The sequence below is a fragment of the Otolemur garnettii genome, unplaced genomic scaffold, assembly GCF_000181295.1.
Source record: "Otolemur garnettii isolate 467f Iridium unplaced genomic scaffold, OtoGar3 scaffold00063, whole genome shotgun sequence".
Lineage (NCBI taxonomy): Eukaryota > Metazoa > Chordata > Mammalia > Primates > Galagidae > Otolemur > Otolemur garnettii.
In genome coordinates this window covers 5,013,422-5,036,361 of record NW_003852458.1, presented here as the reverse complement: position 1 = coordinate 5,036,361, position 22,940 = coordinate 5,013,422, and the positions used below count along the sequence as shown (strand labels likewise).

Below are 22,940 nucleotides of genomic sequence, written 5' to 3'. Positions count from 1 at the left end.
CAAGAGTTTGAGGTTGCTGTGAACTGTGAGCTGTGACTCTATAGCACTCTACTGAGAGTGACAGCTTGAGACTCTGTCTCAAAAAAAAAAAAAAAAAAAAAATCGATAACCCAAATAATCTGGCCTCAGCCCATCATAGGATTTTTTACAAAGCAGATTTACCTAAGTATTCTGTTTAAATTACAGTCACATCACAAAGACAGACTGACTCAATACTAATAACCTAGAATTTATTATAGGATAAATATAAAAAACAAACAGACAAATGGCCAACCAAAAATGAACAGAGATAGTCAAGGGTTTAAATATGTATTGGTACTTGTATTCTTTCTACAATGGTTATGTCCCTAGAGCAATGACTCTACTCTCTTCTTTCTCTTTTTATGAGAATTCCTTACAATAATCACACATGGACAACCTGTGTCTTTCATTTGATAAAGAAAATAACAACATTTATTCACAGTTTACCCTCTCTTATTACCCTCCTTGATAAGAATGCTACTCTAGTATTTTCTTCAACATTTTAACTTCTGTACAACTTTGAAAGTTAAACCAGTATAACTCAAAGACTGTTTTATTTCTGAAGATGACCCAACTAAAAAATGTCTCTCAATGTACTGTCCTCTAAAAGTGATCCATGTTTCATTTTAGGAATCAAAATTATCTATTCCATAGGTTGATGCATTTTTTTTTGTATTAATCACATCCTATCTTCCTTTTTATGAAACACTTTATAAATTGAATCAGTTAAGTCCCTTGATTACAAACCAAGAACAAATATTTGATTTTTCTGTACTCAGGCTCAGGATTGATTGATTGATTTATGAGGCAGTCTTTGTTGCCCTTGGGATTTATTTATTTATTTATTTATTTATGAGACAGAGTCTTACTTTGTTGCCCCTGGTAGGGTGCTGTAGCATTATAGCTCACAACAACCTCAAACTCTTGGGCTTAAGTGATCCTCTTGCCTTAGCCTCCTCAGTAGCTCGGACCCTAGGTACCCGCAACAATCACCAGGTATTTTTTTTTTTTTAAAGCAATGGGGTCTCACTCTTGCTCAGGCTGGTCTCGAACTCCTGAGCTTAGGCGATCTACCTGCCTCAGCCTCCTAAAGTGGTAGGATTACAGGTGTGAGCCACTGCACCCCTGGCAGGGTCAGGATATTTAATATGTAATCAAGGATCCAGATAACCTCAGTTCCAAGAGAATAAATAATTTTGTGAGCAAAATTATCAATAAACTACCTGGTCACATTCTTTTTCCTAAATTAGGAAATAATCCATTAAATACAAAAATAATGCCTTCAGGGATTGATGATTTTAGGGGTTACTGTTGTTTACCAAGTTATTTGTTCTTAAAAACTTCAGATTGCTAATGTTTCATGATTATTTTTCTCATTTCATGTCTTTTGTTTCAACTACTTTATTCCTTAAATCAGATGTCTGAATTACAACATTTTATGTTAATGGCTTGATGGATAATACCAGTTAGTCATAATTTTGTTACCATATTTTCAGATTTTGTGCACACAATCCATTACACACACTTCACCTCTACATTCTGACTTTAATAATAAGGCTAAGGAATACATATACTCTAGATATGACATATTTTACCAATTTTAGATTTCTAATACAAACCAGTCATATTAGCATATTTGCCAGATATTAAAACCAGAAGTTATCAAAACACTAAAAGTCCCCCCAAAACACTGATTTGATAACAATGTATTTTGTTTTGTTTTTAAAACAGGGAAACAATCCTGAAATCAAAATAAATAATCTCAATTAATAAACCCTTTGAGATTGAAGCTTCAGTCAATTGAAATCAGTCATGTTCAAAAATAAAACTAAGAACTTCACATAAATCTATACATTTTATAAATCATTTTTAAAAAGATCTTAAAAAATAAAAATAAAAAAAGACCTTGGGCAAGCATAATTCAAATGTTCAGTGACAATTCTTCCACTAACCTACCCATATAACACAGGCATGTTATCAAATTGATCTGTAACTTCAATTAGAAGTAAACAGAGACAAAAAGAAAAAAAGAAAAATCCAAATAATGTAAGTTGTTAATGTTCCTTCCTTATGACCCAAAGTGAGTTAACACTGTTTAAAGACATATTTTTTGGTACACATAGTTCCTAAATGCAAGCCAGCTACCTTATTTGAAGCCACTGATAGAGATTTCATTTAAAAAGTATGAACTACTGATGACAGAGCCCTGAAAAGACAGTAATATTTGAAAGACAGAAACAAAGGATGCAACCTGAAGAGGGTGGAAAAAGTGTGGTACTAACCTATGAGACCAGAACCCTGAATATTCCTTTCCTGGGGACTACATGGTACCTAACCTGATGGCAAAACTTGGGGCAAAAAGGAAGACTGTGCACTAGGGATTCTCAGAGATTGCAAGTGTGTGGAAGATTGGTGACTTAAAGTTTTGCAGTCACAAAATATTGCAAATGTTAATATGTGATTGTATGTATGTATTAGGACACAAGATACATTTTTTTCTTACCTGAGGTCATTTCATTCAACCTATGGAATACATTTACTCCAAGATATGATACATTTTAGCAATCTTAGATTTCTAGTATAAATGACTCATACTCATTCAACCTATGAATAAAATAAATGGAATGAAATTCCACAGCTTTAAGAAATGTTAATAGTCATCAAGATAATAAGAAAAGGGTCTATTTATAACTGAGGAGGCAAGGTCTTCATTTAAATGAGTAGAAGATCAGGTAGACTGCATCACAAGACAGTCAGAAAACAAACAATTATAGGGGTTTACATTTCACATGATGGTTACAGATAACTAGAAGTGATGCATGATGAAATAATCTGGCAGAATCTAAAATAGTTTTGGTAATTATGCAGAGACCCAGGCACTGGCTGGAAGCTTAATAATGTTTGTTCACACTTAACAAAAAAAATTTTTTTTAAATTAAAAAATGGAAGCCTAGCAAACATTCATCTGTGGCTGAGAAAGGGTGACAACGGTCAAATCTTCAGCTATTTTCTCTTTCACATGGCCTCTGAGAAATGCTCCTAAAAAGTGGAAGAATCACAATAACCTAAGAACCGAGAAGTCTTCTTTTCAATGTTAGCCAGTAATTTTCAAGCTGCAGGTTGTGACTCAAAAGCAAGCTGTGCTATCAGTTTTGCGGGTCTTCTAGCAGTTGTATTTAAAATGAAAGAGAACATAAAAAAGTCACTGTTTTGCCTACAGTAAAGAGTAGGTATTGTTAATATGTGAGTGTATGTGTGTATTAGGACATAACATACATTTTTTTTCTTACTTTAGGTCACAATCAAAAAAAGTTTTTAACTCCTTTAAACTGTGGTTTCACCTCTCTCAGAATAAGAATGTCAGTTCAGTTTGAAAGGTTTGTTTTAGATTATTCTAACACAAAGTGAGGGCTCAACCCAGTATTTTTTAAGCTACAAATTGAATGAAAGATAAATAATCTATACTAAGCCATGCATTTCCCTTAAGAAATACAAGTTATATTTTAGGGAAATTAGGGAGAAAAAGAAGGTAAACTGTAAAGGTAGGTAAGGTTCAGATATTACAAAGTGTTTTTGATAATAGGAATGATAAAACTAGAACGTGCTTTAGAAATGTTACTCTAGCAATAATTCCCAGATGGACCGGAAGGGAGAGATACTAGAAGAGAAATCTTCTAAAGGCTATTTGAAATATCTATGAGAAAGGTAAAGGGGAGAAATAAGTAGATGCCATGAATTTAACCATTTTTGAAAGGTGGCAGTATTACCATACTTACCACATCCCAATTTTGGAAAAAAACTTAGCTCAATATATCAACTATTTAACATTTTAAGATTATGCAGAAACCAGAAAATATAAAATCAAGCACAATATACTTCATGTGTTAATATTTACACTATTTAAGTATTTTAATCAGTCTTATCAAGAGTTAAATTATATTGTCAGATATTCAAATGACTAGTATTATAACAGGCTGAATGTGTAGAGAGATTTTACTAACATCTATTTTACCACATTCTAGAAAAATATTTTCTAACAATGCTAGGAATGATATCTTTTCTGATACTTTTTTTGCACCAATGGATATAAAACAATGTTTAATTTTAATCAATCTAGGTTTATTTCTTGCCCACTATACACAAAATACAGGGTAGACATAAAGTTCATGTGCAAATCACTAGGTTAAACTATTTTATTTATTTATTTTTTATTGTTGGGGATTCATTGAGGGTACAAAGAACCAGGCTGCATTGATTGCATTTGTTAAAGTCCCTCTTATAATTGTGTCCTGTTTCCAAAAGGTATGTCATATACTGTGACCACCCTACTCCCCTCCCTGTCTTTCTGCTTTCCCCTTCCCCCACCCCCCACCATTTCCTAGGTCATTAATTGGCCTCACATCAGAATTGAGTACATAGGATTCTTTCTCTTTCTTTTCTTTTCTTTTTTTCAGACAGAGTCTCACTTTGTTGCCCTTGGTAGAGTGCCCTGGTGTCACAGCTCACAGCAACATCAAACTCCTGGGCTTAAGCAATTCTCTTGCCTCAGCTTTCCTAGGAGCTGGGACTACAGGCGCCCACCACAAAGCCTATTTTTTTCTTTTGTTGTTGTTGTTATTGTTGTTTAATATGCCTGGGCTGAGTTCTAAACTGCCAGCCCCGGTGTATGTGGCTGGCACCCTAACCACAAAGCTACAGGCGCCATGTACAATCCTGTACATAGGATTCTTCCTTCTCCATTCTTGTGATGCTTTACTAAGAATAATACGTCCCACTTCCATCCTGTTTAATATAAAAGATGTAAAGTCTCCATCTTTTTTAATGGTTGAATAGTATTCATGGCATACATACACCACAGCTTGTTAGTCCATTTCTGGGTTGATGGTCATTTAATACTTGAAGATACTGGCCTGGGGAAGACTTTATGAAGAAGACTTCCTTGGTTCTGAGGTAATTGCAACAACAACAAAAATAAACGAATGGGACTTAATTAAACTGAAAAGCTTCGGGTCAACTAAGGAGACAACAACCAAAGCAAACACATAATCATCAGAATGGGAAAAGATATTTGCGTATTTTGAATCAGACAAAAGCTTGATAAATAGGATCTACAGATAAATCAAATTAATCAATGTGAAATAAGCAACAATCCCTTATATCAATGGGCAAGAGAGATGAATAGAAACTACCCTACAGAAGACAGACAAATGGCTAACCAACATATGAAAAAAATGCTCATCATCCCTAGTTAGAGAAATGCAAATCAAAACCACCCTCAGATGTCAACTAACCCCAGTAAGAATGGCCCACATCACAAAAATCTCTAAATTGCAGATGCTGGAGTGGATGTGGAGAGAAGGGAACACTTCTACATTGCTGGTGGGACCGCAAACTAATACAACCTTTTTGGAAGGAAGTCTGAAGAACCCTCAAAAAACTGAAACTAGATCTCCCATTTGATCCTGCAATCCCATTACTGGGCATCTACCCAGAAGAAAAAAAATCCTTTTACCATAAGGATACTTGCACTAGACTGTTTATTGCAACTCAAATTTACAATTGCCGAAATGTGGGAATAGCCTAAATTTTTAACTGTTTTAAATTGCATGTGAATTTTATGTCCATCCTGTATTAGTCAAACATTTAAGTTCCCTATATTTGCCATGGTTTTTGTTTTTTCCTACTATTCTTGTGTTAAAAACACACTCACCCAGGACCCTCTTCCTTAAGAATACTAATTGTCATTGTCTCTTTAGTTATCCATGTCTTCCATGAGATAATAAGCTCCATATGATCCTAACTGTGGTTGTGCTTGTAACATCTAGCACAGTTTTAGGAATGTTGAAAAGATTTGCTGAATGCTTAGGGTAATGATTTGAATATGTGGTCTTCCAAGAAATTTTTACAGATGAAAATTCTTTTTGAAATCCAAAAAGCAGTTCTTGTTATTTTTTTTATTTTTTTGAGACAGAGTCTCATTTTGTTGCCCTCGGTAGAGTGCTGTGGAGTCACAGCTCACAGAACCCTCAAACTTTTGGGCTCAAGTGATTCCCTTGCCTTAACCTCCTGGGCAGTGGAACTACAGGTGCCTGTCAAATGCCCAGCTATTTTTAGGGATGGGGTCTTGCTCTTGCTCAGGCTGAAGGTTCTTAGTTGTTCTATATTGATAATTAGAGAAGTAAACCCACAGAGTAAAAAGACAGGTATAGAAAAGATTTCAAAATTAGTAATGTGACAAATTAAAATATTTTAAAGGTAATTTAAGTTTATATGTGCTTAATTATTACATATTTACTATATAATATCCTCTATTACATAAAGATAAGTATTCAAGAATATTAAATACCCTGATAAAATAAATTTGGCTAATTTTATACTACAGTTATAAATATTGAAGAACTAGAAAATCATTCAAAACCATTATCTACATCTTTTTAAGTGCACATAAACATATTTAAAGGGCAGTGAGAAATGCAAATTTTAGGTCTCACTTGCTAGAGAATAAAGAATCTAGTTATTACATTTACCATATAAAATTCCAATTTTATATCAATATCAGGCTCAGCAAAAACAGGCTATGAGATCAAATTTTCCTATTACCTGTTTTTATAAATACTTTATTGGAACACAGTCACACATACTTGTCTATGTATTGTCTATGGCTGCTTTCACATTACAATGTTAGAGATAATTGACCTACAAAGTCTAAAATATTTGCTATCTGGTCCTTCACAGAAGGACCATATCACATCACATTTTATTCAAAATGAAACAAAGTGCCATCAATCCTACAATTATAGTCACTATATAGTTATATTCCATACAGTTTAGGTTACTACAAAGTAGTTTATTTTCATGAGGACAAAATATGAAGGAGTTGGATTGTAGCATCTGAAAAGAACACTATTATAAATAAAGCAAGCAAAAAAAAAGATTAAGAAAAATTCAGTTTTAAGCATTGCAGTTTTCATACTGATACTAACACTACAAAGACTGCATCAATGTTCAGTTAACAAATTACTATAAGGAAAAACCATAAAAAATTCTTTCTATAAAGTTTACTAGGTTAATGACAATTTACTATTCAATAAAGAAAAGTAGGAGGTAGGGGTCAAATTATTTTATCTTTGATAAGATACATAGTAATGTAGCAATATCTTAAAATACATATGAATATAAAGTATAAGTATTTTCAAAAATTACTTCCTTTGTTAGATATAATCAATTAAAAATTGAGTGACTACATACTTTTATATAATCAAATTGAACAGATTTCAGCTCTTAGTATAACAACACTCATTTTGGTCCTTATAATTGCATAATATAGGAAGGAAATATATTTCTCCATTTTAAAAGTAAATGAACCAAACTCAAAAGGTTAAGACTTACTCAAGGTTTTAATTCCAGGGTTCTTTGTTCTATAATTTACAGTGGATTTCAAAGAGAATTTTCAAAGTTGGCACTTCAGAAGCCAGAGAGTGCTATTTGTTTTTGATGGCAAGGAAGGGAATTCATAGTTAAGTTTTTATTTATATTATGAAGTATTCATTATCTTAATATCTGCAACAGTCTTTTGTAAGGGACAGTTTCAATAATTTTTTTAGACCAAGAGAGAATTTAATATGTTGGAGTAAAGATTATTTCTTCATACCTAGGAGTAGTTTCTCTCAGAATTAATATTTTCTAGCTCCTCATCTGTCAGTAATACAGTCATTTCTACATATAGGAGAACCCTATAGAAGCTAGCTCTTGGAGTTGGCTTGAGCTAAGGAATGGAGAGGAGAGAGAATATATCCAGCAAGCTCCAATAACTTTAATTTTTATAAAAAGTCTCTACTTAATGCATCTCTTTTGACATTAATATCATCTACTAAGCATAATTTGGACAAAAATTCTACAAATGGAAATCACAAACATGAGCTTTCAAAATACTATTCTAAAATCACTCTCTTAACAACAGCTAGGTCATATTTTATCAACTTCTGTAATAAACATTCTTTAAACATTTCCTAAAATTATCACTGATACTAAAGTCTTTACAGAAACTGAAAATTTGAGCTTTTCAGGAAAGTATTTTATAAAACTGTTCAAATGAACCAAAATAAAAACTGCAGCATCATTACGTATTATTAAATATCACAATCTACTTTAAAGAAAATACACTGAAAATTCCCCAACTTAGGAATTCAACAACTTTGCCACAAATTTATTCTTATAAACAGTTATTTTCTCTCAAACTGACAGAAGCTGAGGATGATAAACATGATCCAACTAGATTGTTCAGTGCTAGGTAAAAAAACAACCAGCTAAGGTATTTCAGTGATCAGAATTAGCATGAGATAACTAAGGTGAAATAACTGCCCCCATTAATGACTATAATCATCAGTTTATCAAGTAACCAATATAGGTTAATCATTATTGACTATTAAAGTTGTTAAATACATCAAGTGAAGACTACTTTCAGAAACTGTTTACTCTTTTGTTTAAAAGTGACAATCCCAAATAAAAAGTGGTATGGGATGTTTCTTAAACTCATTGAATCCAAATAATGGAGAGCAATACACTGTTGGGCAGAAGTAAAAGGATGGAGAAGAAAAATGGTCTCCTTGGATATGAAGCCAACCCATTTTGAGAAGCACTGGAGTTGTTACACACAACCCCCTCCCCCAAAACCAAATTGCAAATGTATGTAATTACTGATACTAAGCTGTTAATAACATGAAAGACAAAAAGTATGTTAGTTTATGATTATGCCAGTCTTAAAGGATCTTGTAACTTTATTATTTTTTTAATTTGGTGACATTGTACACTGGGTATATTACAGTAATATTCTGATGAAAACTTTAACAATAAAGTATTTGACTGTTAAAATTTAGTGACTGAATATACTTCAACACAAGATATTTTAAAAATTTAAAAAGGTTCCACAAAAGGCTATGCTACCTTACTACACCTACAACCCTCCAGTAAGGAACAAGGTGATGGAAAGATTAGAAAACTGACAGAACAAGATGAAAATGGGACTGATTTTGAGTTCATCTTATAACAGATCAAAATAAAAGGAAACTAAACAGACTTGAACATGAATAGGTATCCTTTCGATCCTAACAAAGGCTAGGTATGTGACAAGGTGAAGTAAGTTATAAAAATAAGTTATTACAAAGTCTAGGGAACAAGAATTTAAAAATTAAGTAGCTCTTGAGCTAACATGTATTGGTGGGAACATAAAAGATGAATATACAATTTTAACCTGCATACAAAAGCTTTTCTGAAAATAGTGGCAACGCAGTCTCTATTCATTCAATAAGCATTTAATATGATCTTAATATATACGAGGTATTCTATAAGGTACTAAAAATACAGACACTGCCATAGAAATCAAATCAAATGTAACAATGTCCTTGACAGTAAACATGCTCATACAAAAGACAAAAATAAGTAATCTAATTAGGAGTCACAAATCTGTACCTCCACCATACATTCAAAATGTATCACCTTAGAGTATATTTGAGGAATTTCAAATTACTCTAAAGAATATATATGAATATCAGATAAAATATTTAAAGACTGTAATTCTATGGCTCTTCCAAGAAAGGAAAACGTACACAAGAATTTTGGTCTACTAGTCAACCACAAAACTATCCAAGCAATATATAGGCTAATTCCTTTACTTTGAAAAATATTAACACATCAAAATATGTGATTTTCTGTGAATATCCAAAGAGAGTCCTAAGTAATGTACAAAGAGTAACCCACAACTATGCTTCATAAACACGTAATAAAAAAAGTCCACAATTACCTAACTCTGCTATTATTAACTTGTAGTCAAGATCTAAAATAAAACCACAATTTAGAACACTGCCACAAAGATAATGGTATTACTACAAAGATATTTAGTCCTAAGACATAAATAAAGCCAAAAGATAGCTAATGGCATCCTGAAATGAACCTGATGTGTATACAAATATGCACGTGTACACATACTCACACACATCACTATAATAAAAACCAAGACAGTCTATTTATACACTAACATGACCATATCAGGTATAAACATCCACATTAATATGAGAAACTTGTGAGAAATATGCTTTATCACTAAAAAGACATTCATAGGCAATGAAATTACACATAAAAAATCAGGTAAATAATAAGAGGAATTACTAATTAGAAGCTTTATTCATTTCTTGATGTTCTTTAAGCAGTTGTAAAAAGACTGTTAGAACATAGCTTAGAAAGCAAGGCTAGTATAAGCTGAGAGGTAGAGAGAGAAAGATAGCCCAGATAAAGGAAACAAGAGGGTACCACTTTCCATCTTCCATCTACCTCTTCTACAATTGTATAACTATGCTCTACTTTATAAATATAAGTACTCTCAAACATTTACTGTAACATTTTAAAGAAAATTTCTCAAAGCAAATAATTCTGGTGCTAGCCTCCACATTCTATTCACCTCTTTCACATTAACACGTAATTCTGAAAAGATGCATTCAAGTTAAATAAAAACTACTTATTAATTAAGGCTCAAGTCTTAATTAATTTTTGTAGGGCTGACTGTCATAATTAAAAAATTAAGAGCTTCACTAAAAGTATACAAATATTAGTGATTCAGAAAGCAAACTTTTTTGTTTTTAAAATATAAAAGGAATTTAAACTAACAGTAGAAAAAGTGATTGACAAAGACCAAGTAAGAATAAAAACAGTTTAGTGACAAGTCACTTCCTTGAATAAAGTTATTTATATTGTTTTAAAAGAGTTTTTATGGTAGACAAGCTACAATAGCTAGCTACAAAAGTAATAACCATTATACTTTTTATATCTCCTAAAACACTGCAGTGCTATATAATGTTCTGTGATGATGGAAATGTTCTCTGCTTTTGGAATATGGAAGCCAATGGTCATGTGAGTATTGGTCAAATGAATTTTAAAATTTCACTTAATTTAACTTACATTTAAATAGCCAAAAAAGGCAATGGCTATCATATTGGACAATGCAATTCAACATTTCATATATCTATAAATATGAATAAAAGTTCCTTATAAAATTTTCATTATTATTACTTTTGTTTTTAATTTTTTTTTTCAACAAGAGTCTCACTTTGTTGCCCTTGGTAGAGTGCCGTGGCATCATAGGTCACAGCAACCTCAAACTCTTGGGCTCAAGTGATCCTTTTGTTTCAGCCTCCTGAGTAGCTAGGACTACAGGTGCCCATCATTACCATGCCTGGCTAGTTTTTCTATTTTTATAAGAGATGGAGATCTCGTTCTTGTTCAGGTTGATCTACAACTCCTGAGCTCAAGCAATCCACCTGTGTCAGTCTCCCAACACGTTAGGATTACAGGCGAGAGCCACTGCACCTGGCTATTATTATTTTTGAATATAAGTTCTTAAAAAATTTCTTTCAAAGAAATAAAACTTAGAATGATATAAACTTTCAGCTTTGTTGTCTTCCAAAGTGCATCTCAATCTATTTAGATGGTATGGGTCAAATAGGTCTTGCTATATACCATCATAAAAAATATACTTAAGAAACTAGTATACCAAGGAATACAAAATTGTATTTTCTGCACAACCATTATATTTTCTGCACTTAAGATGTTTCCTGCCTCCTGGAAATAATCTTATGCAAGTAACCAGAGAATTTAATTCAGCAACCATTCAAAAATAACAACAAAAAAAATTCTCACTAACTTAGGATTTATTTTAGCACAATTTAAGAGGTAAATACCATTCCCTATCACCTTTGCATATGAAAAAGCAAAACTATAGTTTTAAAATACGTAACATATTCATTCAACTCCCCCACAAAATGAAAAATAAACCTTTTACATAATTTATTCTAAGCCACCCAAACTATTTATCAATAACTTAGGTAAGTTGTAAAAAAAACAGTACTATAGGATATTTGAATTCTTTGGTTTTTGAGAACTTTGTCACTTTCAGTAGAGTGCTGTCACTTTCAGTAGAGTGTTATAGCTCACAGCAACCTCAAACTTTTGGGCTCAAGCAATTCTCTCTTCTCAGCCTCCCAAGTAGCTGGGACTACAAGCACCTGCCACAATGCCCGGCTATTTTTTAGAGACAAGGTCTTGCACTTGCTCAGGCTGGTATTGAAACTCACCAGCTCAGGAAATCCACCCACCTCAGCCTTTCAGAATGCTAGGACTATAGGCAGGAGCCACCATGCCCAGCCTCAGGACATTTAAATTCTTAAATAATGTCTAACATTGTTTCTTATATAACTTTACTGAGATGCTAGGAATTAAAATTCAATTTATTATCTCACTGCAGAATGGATTATCTCTACAGTCAAGATAATTTTTTAGAGAGCTGTTGAGTATTCTAATACATCATTCACTTGATTAACAAGCAACTATCAGAAATATCTGAAATAACAGCAAAAAAACCTTATCTCTGCATAATCAAATAGTAAAATTCATGACTATTATGAATAGTAGGCAGGAAAAGAAATTAAAGAAAATAAAAACTGTTCAATGTGAACTTTTTATCTATACTCCTGAAAACAATTCACTATTATCTGACATAAAGGTTGTATTATTTGCATAGTAGTTTTCTATTTTTTGTTAATTTCCATTTTTTTAATACTTAGTATCTTTAAAACTAATACAAATAACAATAGTAGAGGTATTCTTACCTTTATTTGACTTTGACGGTTTATTCTTGATAGGTTTAAGGGAACTTCTTGATTTATCCTCTCTATCTTTAATAAGTTTCTGAACATCATCCAAAGACAATTTTTGCAGAACAACTACAGGCTTAGCTCCTTTATTGAGATCTTCAACTAGTCCCATTTTTTCTACTTTGTCTTTCTGCTCTCCTTTCATTTCCATTTTCTTTGTCTCCTGAGTAATATTGCCATCTTTATCCCGCTTGATTTTTGGAATGACAAAATTTTTCAATGCACCAGACCTGCCCCCCAACAAATAACTTGGAAATTCTGCCTTATTGTCAGGATGTGCTTTATTACTGTCTACTTTACTCTTGTTACCCTCTGTCCTTTTGTCATCTTTACTATTTGGTGATTTAAAACCAGGTTTATCATGTCTTGATTTATTAGAATCTCCTTGTTTAACACGAGGACTGTCAGGTCTTGACTTTTGTTCCCCAGAAGATGGTCTTTCCCTTAAGTCCCCTGATTCATGCCTGTGTTTTCTTTCTAGCTTATCAGTTTTTGAAGCATCAGATTTAATGCCATGTTCGTTTCTACTAGAGGATCTCAATGTTTCTGGTCTTCGAACCCTAGATTGATCACCTCGATGTCGCTCTGATTCACCTCTGTCATCTGATTTTTGTTTACTATCATGGTCGCGTCTTAGTGACTCAGAAATGGATCGTCCATCAGGTCTTTGCTTTAAGGCTTCAGCTCGTTCTGATTTTAATCGAGGTGAGTCAGATTTAGTATCTTGTTTATGTTTAGACACTTCAGGTTTTTTCTCTGTTGATGGTTTTCCAGAATCCCTTCTATTGTCATGCCTGTGTTTTGGTGTTTCAGGCCGGCCTTCATTTTTTTGCTTTGGAGTTTCAGGCCGGCCCTCACTTTTTTGCTTTGGAGTTTCAGGCCGTCCATCACCCTTCTGTTTCGGGGTTTCAGGGCGTCCATCACTCTTTTGTTTTGGAGTTTCAGGCCGGCTCTCACCCTTTTGCTTTGGGGTTTCAGGTCTTGATTTTGTTGTTTCTGACCTGCCATTATTTTGTTTGTTGTCATTTGCTTTTGTGTCAGACAGTCTACTTTCATTCTGTTTAGGTTCAACTATAGTGCTTTCATTTTGTTTCGATTCAGTTGTTCTACTCTCATTCTGTTTAAGTTCTTCTGTGGGAGTCTCAATTTTAGTTTCTAACTTATTTTCATTTGATTTTGTCTCCACCAATCGGTTTTCATGTGGTTTAGATTCTGATGATCTATTTTCATTTTGTTTCAATTCACTCTTTGAAAGGTCAGGATCAGACTTTTTTTTAGGTGTCTCAGGATGGTTTTCTGGTGCAGATTTAAGACTTCCAATAATATCTTCCTGAAGAACAGAAACAGGTGCATCATTAAATTGTTTGATTTCTTCAGGCTTTTTTATGGAGTCTGAATCCTGAGTTATAGAAGCCTGAGAGTCCACTCTTCCTGCCTGATGAAGATCAATGCTAACCATTAATGCTGGCCTTGACCCATTTCCCGTAGAACCCGTCTCCTGAGAAGCTGGTCTATTACCTCCTGTAGCACCCCCAGCCTCCTGTGGGTAAGAATCTTGTTTTCTTTTTTTCAAAGGCTTATCTGAAATTTAAAGATAAATATTCAATATCAGTAATAGACATGTATTCTTATTAAAAACCCTATGGATTTTGACTATTTTAGTTATAAGGTTTTTTAAAAATGTAGTGGATGCAAATGTAAATACAAATATATAAAATAGTAAGCACTAATGACAAAAAGTTGAACAAATATTCATGCTTGATGGACCTCAATAAATATTAGTGATTGATAGTACTTAAGAACATATTTTTTAAGTTTGTACATAAGTGCAAGTATATAAAATGAATAAAACTTATGATACATCAAAGGCAAACATATGTCCATAATGATGAGGATAAACCAAATTCTTTATATAAGAATAAGGCAACCTGTTATAAATCATATATTCTCACTCAAGATACTTTTAACTATTAACCAAAAATTACAAATAGCCCCAAATCTGCCAACATACCAAATAAGAAATATAAGTTTTTACTACTGGTAACGTAAGTATGGAAAAGAATGAAACCTGAAACAAAACAGAAATCATGGCAATAGGAAAAAGCTAAGTGAGGAGAGCAAGGGGGAAAAAAAAATAATCTAATAATTTGTCATTCAATTTTAATCAAAATTTAAATTCTTTAAAGTGTTAACAGTGCAAATGGAGTATAAAAGCTAGCCATAATGTTAGATAGAAGTAAATTTAAAATGAGGAAGCAATAAATATCATAGTTACAAATTAGAAGTATATTAGGACTCTTAAAATTCTGTCTGAAGCAACTTCCGCTACAGAAAAATGTTTCTACTCTTAACATAAGAGTTCTAGGGGGTCTAGACTGGCCCCAGAAAGAAATAATTTACAGTATTCTGACATGTAAAGACAAACACATAAATAAATATGAATTCACTACCGCAATAAAACGTCAAAAGGTATTTTTAGGGCGGCACCTGTGCTTTGAAGGAGTAGGCGCCAGCACCATATGCCGGAGGTGGTGGGTTTAAACCCAGCCCCGGCCAAAAACTTCAAGAAAAAGGGTATTTTTAATATCTACAGAGAGTGTCAAAAAACCGCATACACATTTTAAGAAAAGAAAAAACTGTATTAAAATTGTGCTCAATATATACCAGTAAGAAAAGATGAATACAAGTCTCACATTGAGCACCTCTTATAACTGCAGAAGTCAAACGTGACTTCAGTATTACAAATTTAATATTGTTTCTTGAAATGTGTATACATATTTTTGGCACCCTCTCTCTATATATATTTCTTAAAATGTGTATATCTTTTTTGGGCACCTTCTATATATTTCTATGCCTGATTCCACTTCTGACTCAAAAGGTTTCTAGGTCACTTTCTATACACTGAATCTTGGTTAAGTGTTAGAAATAGTTACATTACAGCACCTTAAGTTTTCCCTGCTTTTATTTACTTGCTAAATTACTTGACTATGTTTTAGAAGTCATTTTTAGACATTTTAGTAACCTCTAAAATTCTCTTATAATATTCACTAATATGATATATCACGTAAAGAAATCAGTATCACAATGTTACAAAGTCTGACAACTGTAAAACAGCCCCTTATTGTTAGAGAATGAAGTTCTGAGATTTTTTTCTTCCAATAGTAATGCTTCTTTTATATACCATAGTTCCATGCTTTCTTCTTAAAGCATGAAGTAGCAGTTCTTTCCAGTTTAAAACCTAATCAAATGTGATTAAAATTTACTTCATATATTTGTTACTTATTTTTTATAAAACAAAGTTATTCTTCTCCTTCAGTGATCCAGGAGTCAAATTTAACATCACATTATGATCCATTTGCAAACAATACCACATAATGACGCATTATCCACATTATCAGTAGATTGTCTTCCCTAGTTAATATTTTAAGAAGTTGTCTGAATTTTCTTTATCAATGTCTACATAAAAAGCGTGCAGATTAGTAAATTTATATGTATAGAATCATCTTTTTGAATGTTCTATAATACAAAATAATTTTTATATCTTGCTATGTAGCATGTCAACTACTATCTCATAAATAAGATGCTTTATTATATTATCCTTATCCCTAAAACCTTTCCGACAAGAATCAGGAAATTCAAATAGTATACTAAAGATTTCTATGTTTTCACTAAAATATTCCTTTGTAAAAGCCACTAAAATGGTAACCTTAGCATACTTAAGAACTACAATGACATAGGTCTCCGAAGACTTCCCTTAAAAAATCTTAAGAAATCAATGGCAAATTCTTTTGTAAATATGACCAGTTGGTTTTCAGAAAAATATTAAAATAACTTAGAAGGCTGATTTTTAAAGAATTACAAAATTCTCTGAGTATATATATATATATATATATATATACATACATCCCATTAACCTTAATCCCATCTACCTTTTGCCATTAAAATGGAAATTTAACAAATAAGTTAATTTCAAAGAAACTATATTCGATTTAAACTACAGAGCCTATGATAACTTATAATTTAAAAAAATGAAGGCATTTGCACTTAAATAATGCATTAAGATTGGGGAAGATCTTATTATATATTTTTAAGATGCATAAAATATTGCTAAATACTAAGTTCTAACTGTCTATTAAAAAGTACTTTGCTTCTCTTTTTTGTAAATCTCCCCAAAATTCCATTATTGTTGAGAGATTCTTAGATACTTTAAGAGCATGCACACTTTCTGATCACTTGATCTGACTCATCTCCACCATGAACTTACCCCTGTAAAGTGGCTCTGAAACTGTACAGGTCACTTTTGTGTATCTATGTTTAGTATCAGTCTTCATTATATCACAAACTTTGCCTAATAATGGACAATTTTGTCTATGAATAACCATGTTAGTATTTGGGACACTCATTACCTTTAAGCACTCTTTGGCACTGAGAACCATAAGAGTACCTATCAAAATGTATATATTCCTGAAGAAAATGCATACAAAAGGATTATTATAATTTTAAAACCAATATTCGTTACCTGGATGCTAGTATTTTGAAAATAAGATCCAGCTCTTACAGAAACTCTTAAATTGATTATACTTTCAAGAAAAACAAACTATACCACTTACTTAAATCTACTACAAGTAATAAATGAAAACATACAGAGTAGAAAGTACAGTAATTGTATACACAGTAACTAATTACAAAAAATGAAAATATCCCACCCCTAAACCATAGTACAGGTCAAATAGCTAACTGTCCTATTACTGTCCTAAATCTCTTATTCCAAATGGCAGCAGGTAATTTACTTCTTACAAGGGTTATGATGCAAGCTATAATATCATAAAAAATATTAGTGAAGCTAAGCCATTCCTTATACTTGCTAATATGGAAAGTGGACCTTGGGAAAAGATGAAATAGGCAAAGATGAACAAAGGAACTCCCTTTTTGACAAAAGCAAGCAGGAATTTTTAGCACATGAAAGAGGTAATAATGCCTATGAGGGGTCACCTCAGAAGCAAAGATGAATAGCCTTTTAAAATTAATTTATATAATTACAGGTGCTAAAAGCAATAAAGGGTTGAGAAAAAGATCTTTTTGGAATATAAAATATTAGGTTACAGTATTACCTTATCATGTATATAAGGGCTATGTAGAAGGCATGCAATCATGTAATGTGAAAAAATAGAGATATAAATGACTAGATACTTTCTGGACAGTCCTATATATAGAACTGCCCAAAGAAGAGAGAATAGGCCAAAGGGACATAAATATCTAGCAATCAGAAAAATGTCTTCTATGTGTAGAGCAAGGATGCACTAAGGTCTACCACAGACTAGGTAAAGTATTTCTTAAGGCTATTCGATCCCTTTTTTTGAATTTTTTTTTTTTTTGGTTGAACTTCCTAATCTTATTTATACGGTATCATTTTTTTTTTAAGTTTTGGTTACTGAGTTTGTTATTGGTTACTTTTCTCATAGTAAATGAAGTAACAAAGTCAGACTCTAGATGCAAGGGTATCCAAACTGCAGCCCTTAGGCTACATGCAGTTTATATAAGGACTATTTTGCTTATCTGTGGTGTTAGACGTTGTGAAAAGTATGCACAGGCCTTTTCTTTTGCTCATCAGCTTTCATTGGTGTTTGTGTGTTTAATGTGTGACACAAGACAACTCTTATTCTTCCAATGTGTGGCAGAAAAAAAGGTTGAACACCTACAGTATCTTATTTACTCCATATCATCAATAATACAACAGTTGAAAAATAGTTCTCAGTGTCAAATCTTAGGATATACTAAATGTGAATTTTCGAATTTAGTCCAAAAAGTAAAAATAATGGTAACTAGTAATGAATTCATTTCAAGGAAGTATTTCATCTTTCAACAGCTAACTATAAACCACCACTTTAGAGAGAATCTTGTTTTTATTTATGACTTACAACTTGAACCTTAATCTTTCCAAATTCTCATGGTAACCTCTTACATAAAAATGCTATCCTATCCCACAGTGCAGAAACTGTATGTTAAATATCAAAGGTCAAATCAACTATTAGGTAAAACCTAAATTCCAAAAGTTTTCAAATATAGTCATTTATCACTTGACAACAGGAACACAGTTTAGAAAATCCATTGTGAGGTGATTTTGTTGTGCAAAAATCCTACAGTGTATCTGCATAAACCTAGATGGAGCCTACTATGTATCTAGGTCATATGACATCGCTTGTTGCTCCTAGGCTACACATCGATAGCACATGTTAATCAATATAGGCTGTAGTGAATAGTGTAGGCAATTCTAACACAATAGTAAGCATTTGTGTATCTACAAATATCTAAATATAGAAAAAGTACAGCAAAAATATGGTATCTTATAGTACCATTCTTGCTCATGTAGTCCAATGTTGACCGAAATTTTGTTCTGGAGTTTGACAGTAAATCCATAAAGTAATAGGAACATGACTTTCAGAAAACAAGTCAGAAATGCCAAGTCAGACATCAATAAAACCTAGCTGAACCCCAACAGTACCAGATAACTCTGTATTTTCACCAAATTTATACGACAACTCTTGCTCAATTTCTCAGTTATTTCTGCATCACAGATTACAGAGAAAACTGTGTGGATAAGTAAAATATACAAGTTTCTGTATAAATAGTATATTTGTTGATTTTGTTTTATTTTCCCAAAGAAAAGTCAATAGTATGAAATAAGTTTGCTAATATGCAACTAGAACTATTTATTAACCTTATTTTCATTCCATTTTTAAAAGTAAAAAGTAAAAACTTTGGGTTCAACAAACCTGATACGATAAAAGTTTAGGAAAGTAAAAAAAAAGTTCACCATTTCCTGTCTTTTTGTTCCTATCAACAATTTCTAAAAATTATTTTAAATTAAACACTCCTTTTAAAAAACATTTTCCATAAAACATTAAAAATCATTCAAAAATTCAGTTCTCAGGCAACTAATTCTTTCTTGGTCAGGCAATTACAAATTCTGACGATTTCTTGCAAAACTGACTGGTTTAGGATTCAATAATTTTGAGTAGATTAATATTGCCAAGAGAAGTTGAAGAATACTGCTCTCTTCACTTGACACGCACATACTTTACAAGAGGTTAAAGGAATACACTTTAGAACTTATATATATTTATTTCCTGAACCCTACATTGCAAATAAAAGAGGAAAGGTACAAACAACATTTCATCTTTAACATCAAATATTAAGCAATAAAAAAACATAATCCCAGTTCCCTAGCCAACAAAATGAAGACTTGTAGCAATTTATTTGCATTTATTTTTGATCCATATACTTTCCAAACATTATAGTACATTCATTATTAAATATAGTCCATTTTTCTCAATAGCATTAAAAGAGCCATCATAACAGGAGACATAATACCAATCTTCAGCATGTTTCTTAGCATAGGAACACAATTACCTAGCGATGCTTCTATCAAACAACAAAAGATCATATACAAAAATGAACTCTACCCCAAATCAAGAAGTTCTGTTTTATAATCACTGAAAAATAAAATATAAGAACTATAAATTAACAAAGAATATCTTAATCATAAAAATAAATCATAAAGTATTCTTGTGGTTTGGATGGTCAAATGTGTACATGCATTTATAGAGACATCAAATTCATAAATTATGCTACTAATTTTAATCACTGATTCGTCAGTGTCTCTTAAAATAATGTTAAAAAGATTTTGCATATAGTGTATATGAAATAATTAAGAACTTAGTAGGGACTTCCTTTTATTCGATTATAATTTGATTAAAGGCACAAAGAAAGCCCATAAGTTCATGAACAAGGTTATGTCTTGAAATTCCATCTTAATATACTACACAGATTAAAGGGAACACTTAGCCATAATCACCATAAAAAGGTTCTTAACCCTTAAGGTTTGCTATTTAGTATTAACTTAAACTCTTTCCACAGTTTGTTTACTAAAAAAATGACATTATTAAGACAGGAGTATTATAAACCAAATGAAATACTGAATTGCCGAATAAGCATATACACAAACGTTTCTTAAAATGCACCTGCACCATTTAACCATGGTTTAGCAGAAAAAAGCTGAAGATGCATAACTCTATTAACATAACTTGTGAAAAATGTGTTATGGAAATGTTAGTGGTCATTTTAATATAAAACCACAAATAAGTAACATAGCACCTAGTATACAGTAGAATCTCCATAGTTGATCACCTCCCTACATTGACTACCTCCTTAAGTGACCTAATTTTCATAGACAGGACATGCACCACATGTATACATATTAGTACAGTAGGCCTACTTCCTTATGCTAACTGCTACCATATGCTGACCAGTTTGTTACAGTCCATTTGGTGGTCAATTTGCAGAAGTTCTACTATAGTATATAATGGGTGACAAACCTGTAGTAGAGAATTATCAAATCTTGGGTAGTTGCTTCAGATAAAAAATGAAATTAACATAGCTTGTTGCTCCTAGGCTACACATCTGAGGTATTAATGTGAGTAATAAAAATATACTTGAGAATTATAAAAAAAATAATGTAAAAAACTTAATTTTTGACACTATAGGTACATGTTTGCTTAGATGATAAAGCGGTAAAAATGAGATTACTTTACCTTTATCTTGAACTTCTTTTGAGAAGCGCTCCCTTTCAATAGCTGATTCTCTTTCTATTCGCTCAATTTCAGCCAATGCATCCAATTCCACTTCATCATATATAGGTCCCTGTTGTGATACCTGTTGCTGATTCTGTACTACAGAAGTCTGGGGTTGTTTTGCAGCAACTGAAGTGTTCTGTTGTACAACAGGCACTTGATTTGCTGGAAGGAATGCTGTTTGTTCTTGCTGCGACAAACACTGAGCAGCATTTAGTGGGCGGTTTACATCCTGTGGAGTAATGGGTGTTTTTGAAGTCTGTCCTGGGTACTGCACATTAAAAGGAATATCATTTTCTGAAACACTGCTATTTTCCATACCAGAAAGCATATCCTCTTGCTGGTCCATGTCTGAAGACCTTACACGAGAAAGTCTTAATGTAAGTTTAGTCGAGTCCTTGGATGGAGAACTAATTATATCATACATTGCAGCTTTTTCACTCTGTTCTTTTTCATCCTTGCCTAATTTCATTTTCTTTTGCTTTTTTTGTTTTCTTTCTGGAGAATCTAGCAAGATGTCTGGTGGAACATCTCGAGGTGATGAGCAAGGTAGAGGCTGAGATTGTAGGATTAAAGGTGTTCTTGATCCTAGAAAAACAATTCAACAGAAATGAATAGTTGTGCTGGCTTCACATGTCCTTATAGTATGATAGAAATGCTAGAAGGAATATTAAGAAATGATCTAATCCAAGCCGCATATATACAAAAGATAAAAAGAAAGTTTAAAGTTTTGTCCCACATACTTGTTTAGATTGCTGATCCATGATACAGGTTTGATTCTAGATAGGAATATCTTATCTTTCAGGCCAGAATTACTTCTTATGTCCAGAAAGTATAAATAGTTTTAAAAGTGAAAACAGATCATTGTTTCTTAAGTTGACACAACATAAACATTTTGGGCATGACCATCTACCTTTATACTTTCACTAATAATCTAGGAAACCTGAAACATCCCATTATCTAAAGTAAGAATAATCTAGACTTGGTCAAATCACACCAAAATAACAAATTAATCCTGGAGACTGCATTCATATGAACACTTCTGGTATCATAACAAAAAGAAAGCGGGAAATTTACAATTACTAAAGTCTTTACTTACTTCAAAAACTGGTGGCAAAAAGTACTGATTATATCTTTATGTGATCTTCCTTTTCTTCCTCACTTAACTTCATTCACATATTCTCTTCACCTTGCTAATCCTCTTTTTTATTAGAAAAATATGCAAATTTCCAGCAAATTTCAAGGCACATGAAAATATCTTGAGCCAAGATTCCATTAAATTAACTAATGTATGATATATTGGGAAGTAGTAAAAGTTAGTCAGGTGGAAAAATCCTCCTTGAAACAAGCTGTTAGATATGAAAAAAGTGCATTGACATGTTTCAGAAATAATAGTATAATTGCACCTGAATAATAAAATACAGTGGTACCCAAGCTTTTTGGCACCAGGTTCTTATTTCATGGAAGACAATTTCTCCAAGAATTTGGGAGGGGGTGGACAGGAAGGGTGCTCAGGAGGTGATGCGGAGGGGGAGCAGCTATAAATACAGATGAAGATGCCATTGCTTGCCCACCGTTCACCTCCTTC

At 32.5% G+C, this 22,940-nt stretch overlaps 1 protein-coding gene across 2 annotated transcripts in view; it reads right to left on the bottom strand.

The window, feature by feature from the left end:
- Positions 1–22,940, bottom strand: part of NIPBL (NIPBL, cohesin loading factor) — a 198,265-nt gene that overhangs the window by 76,757 nt on the left and 98,568 nt on the right. For both annotated transcript variants that reach the window (XM_003792944.3, XM_023514992.1), the window contains exons 9-10: positions 21,314–21,940; positions 12,678–14,303 (exon numbers count right to left, since the gene is read on the bottom strand). In XM_003792944.3, the coding sequence (XP_003792992.1) occupies positions 12,678–14,303; positions 21,314–21,940 (2,253 nt within the window). The remainder of the gene's footprint in view (positions 1–12,677; positions 14,304–21,313; positions 21,941–22,940) is intronic.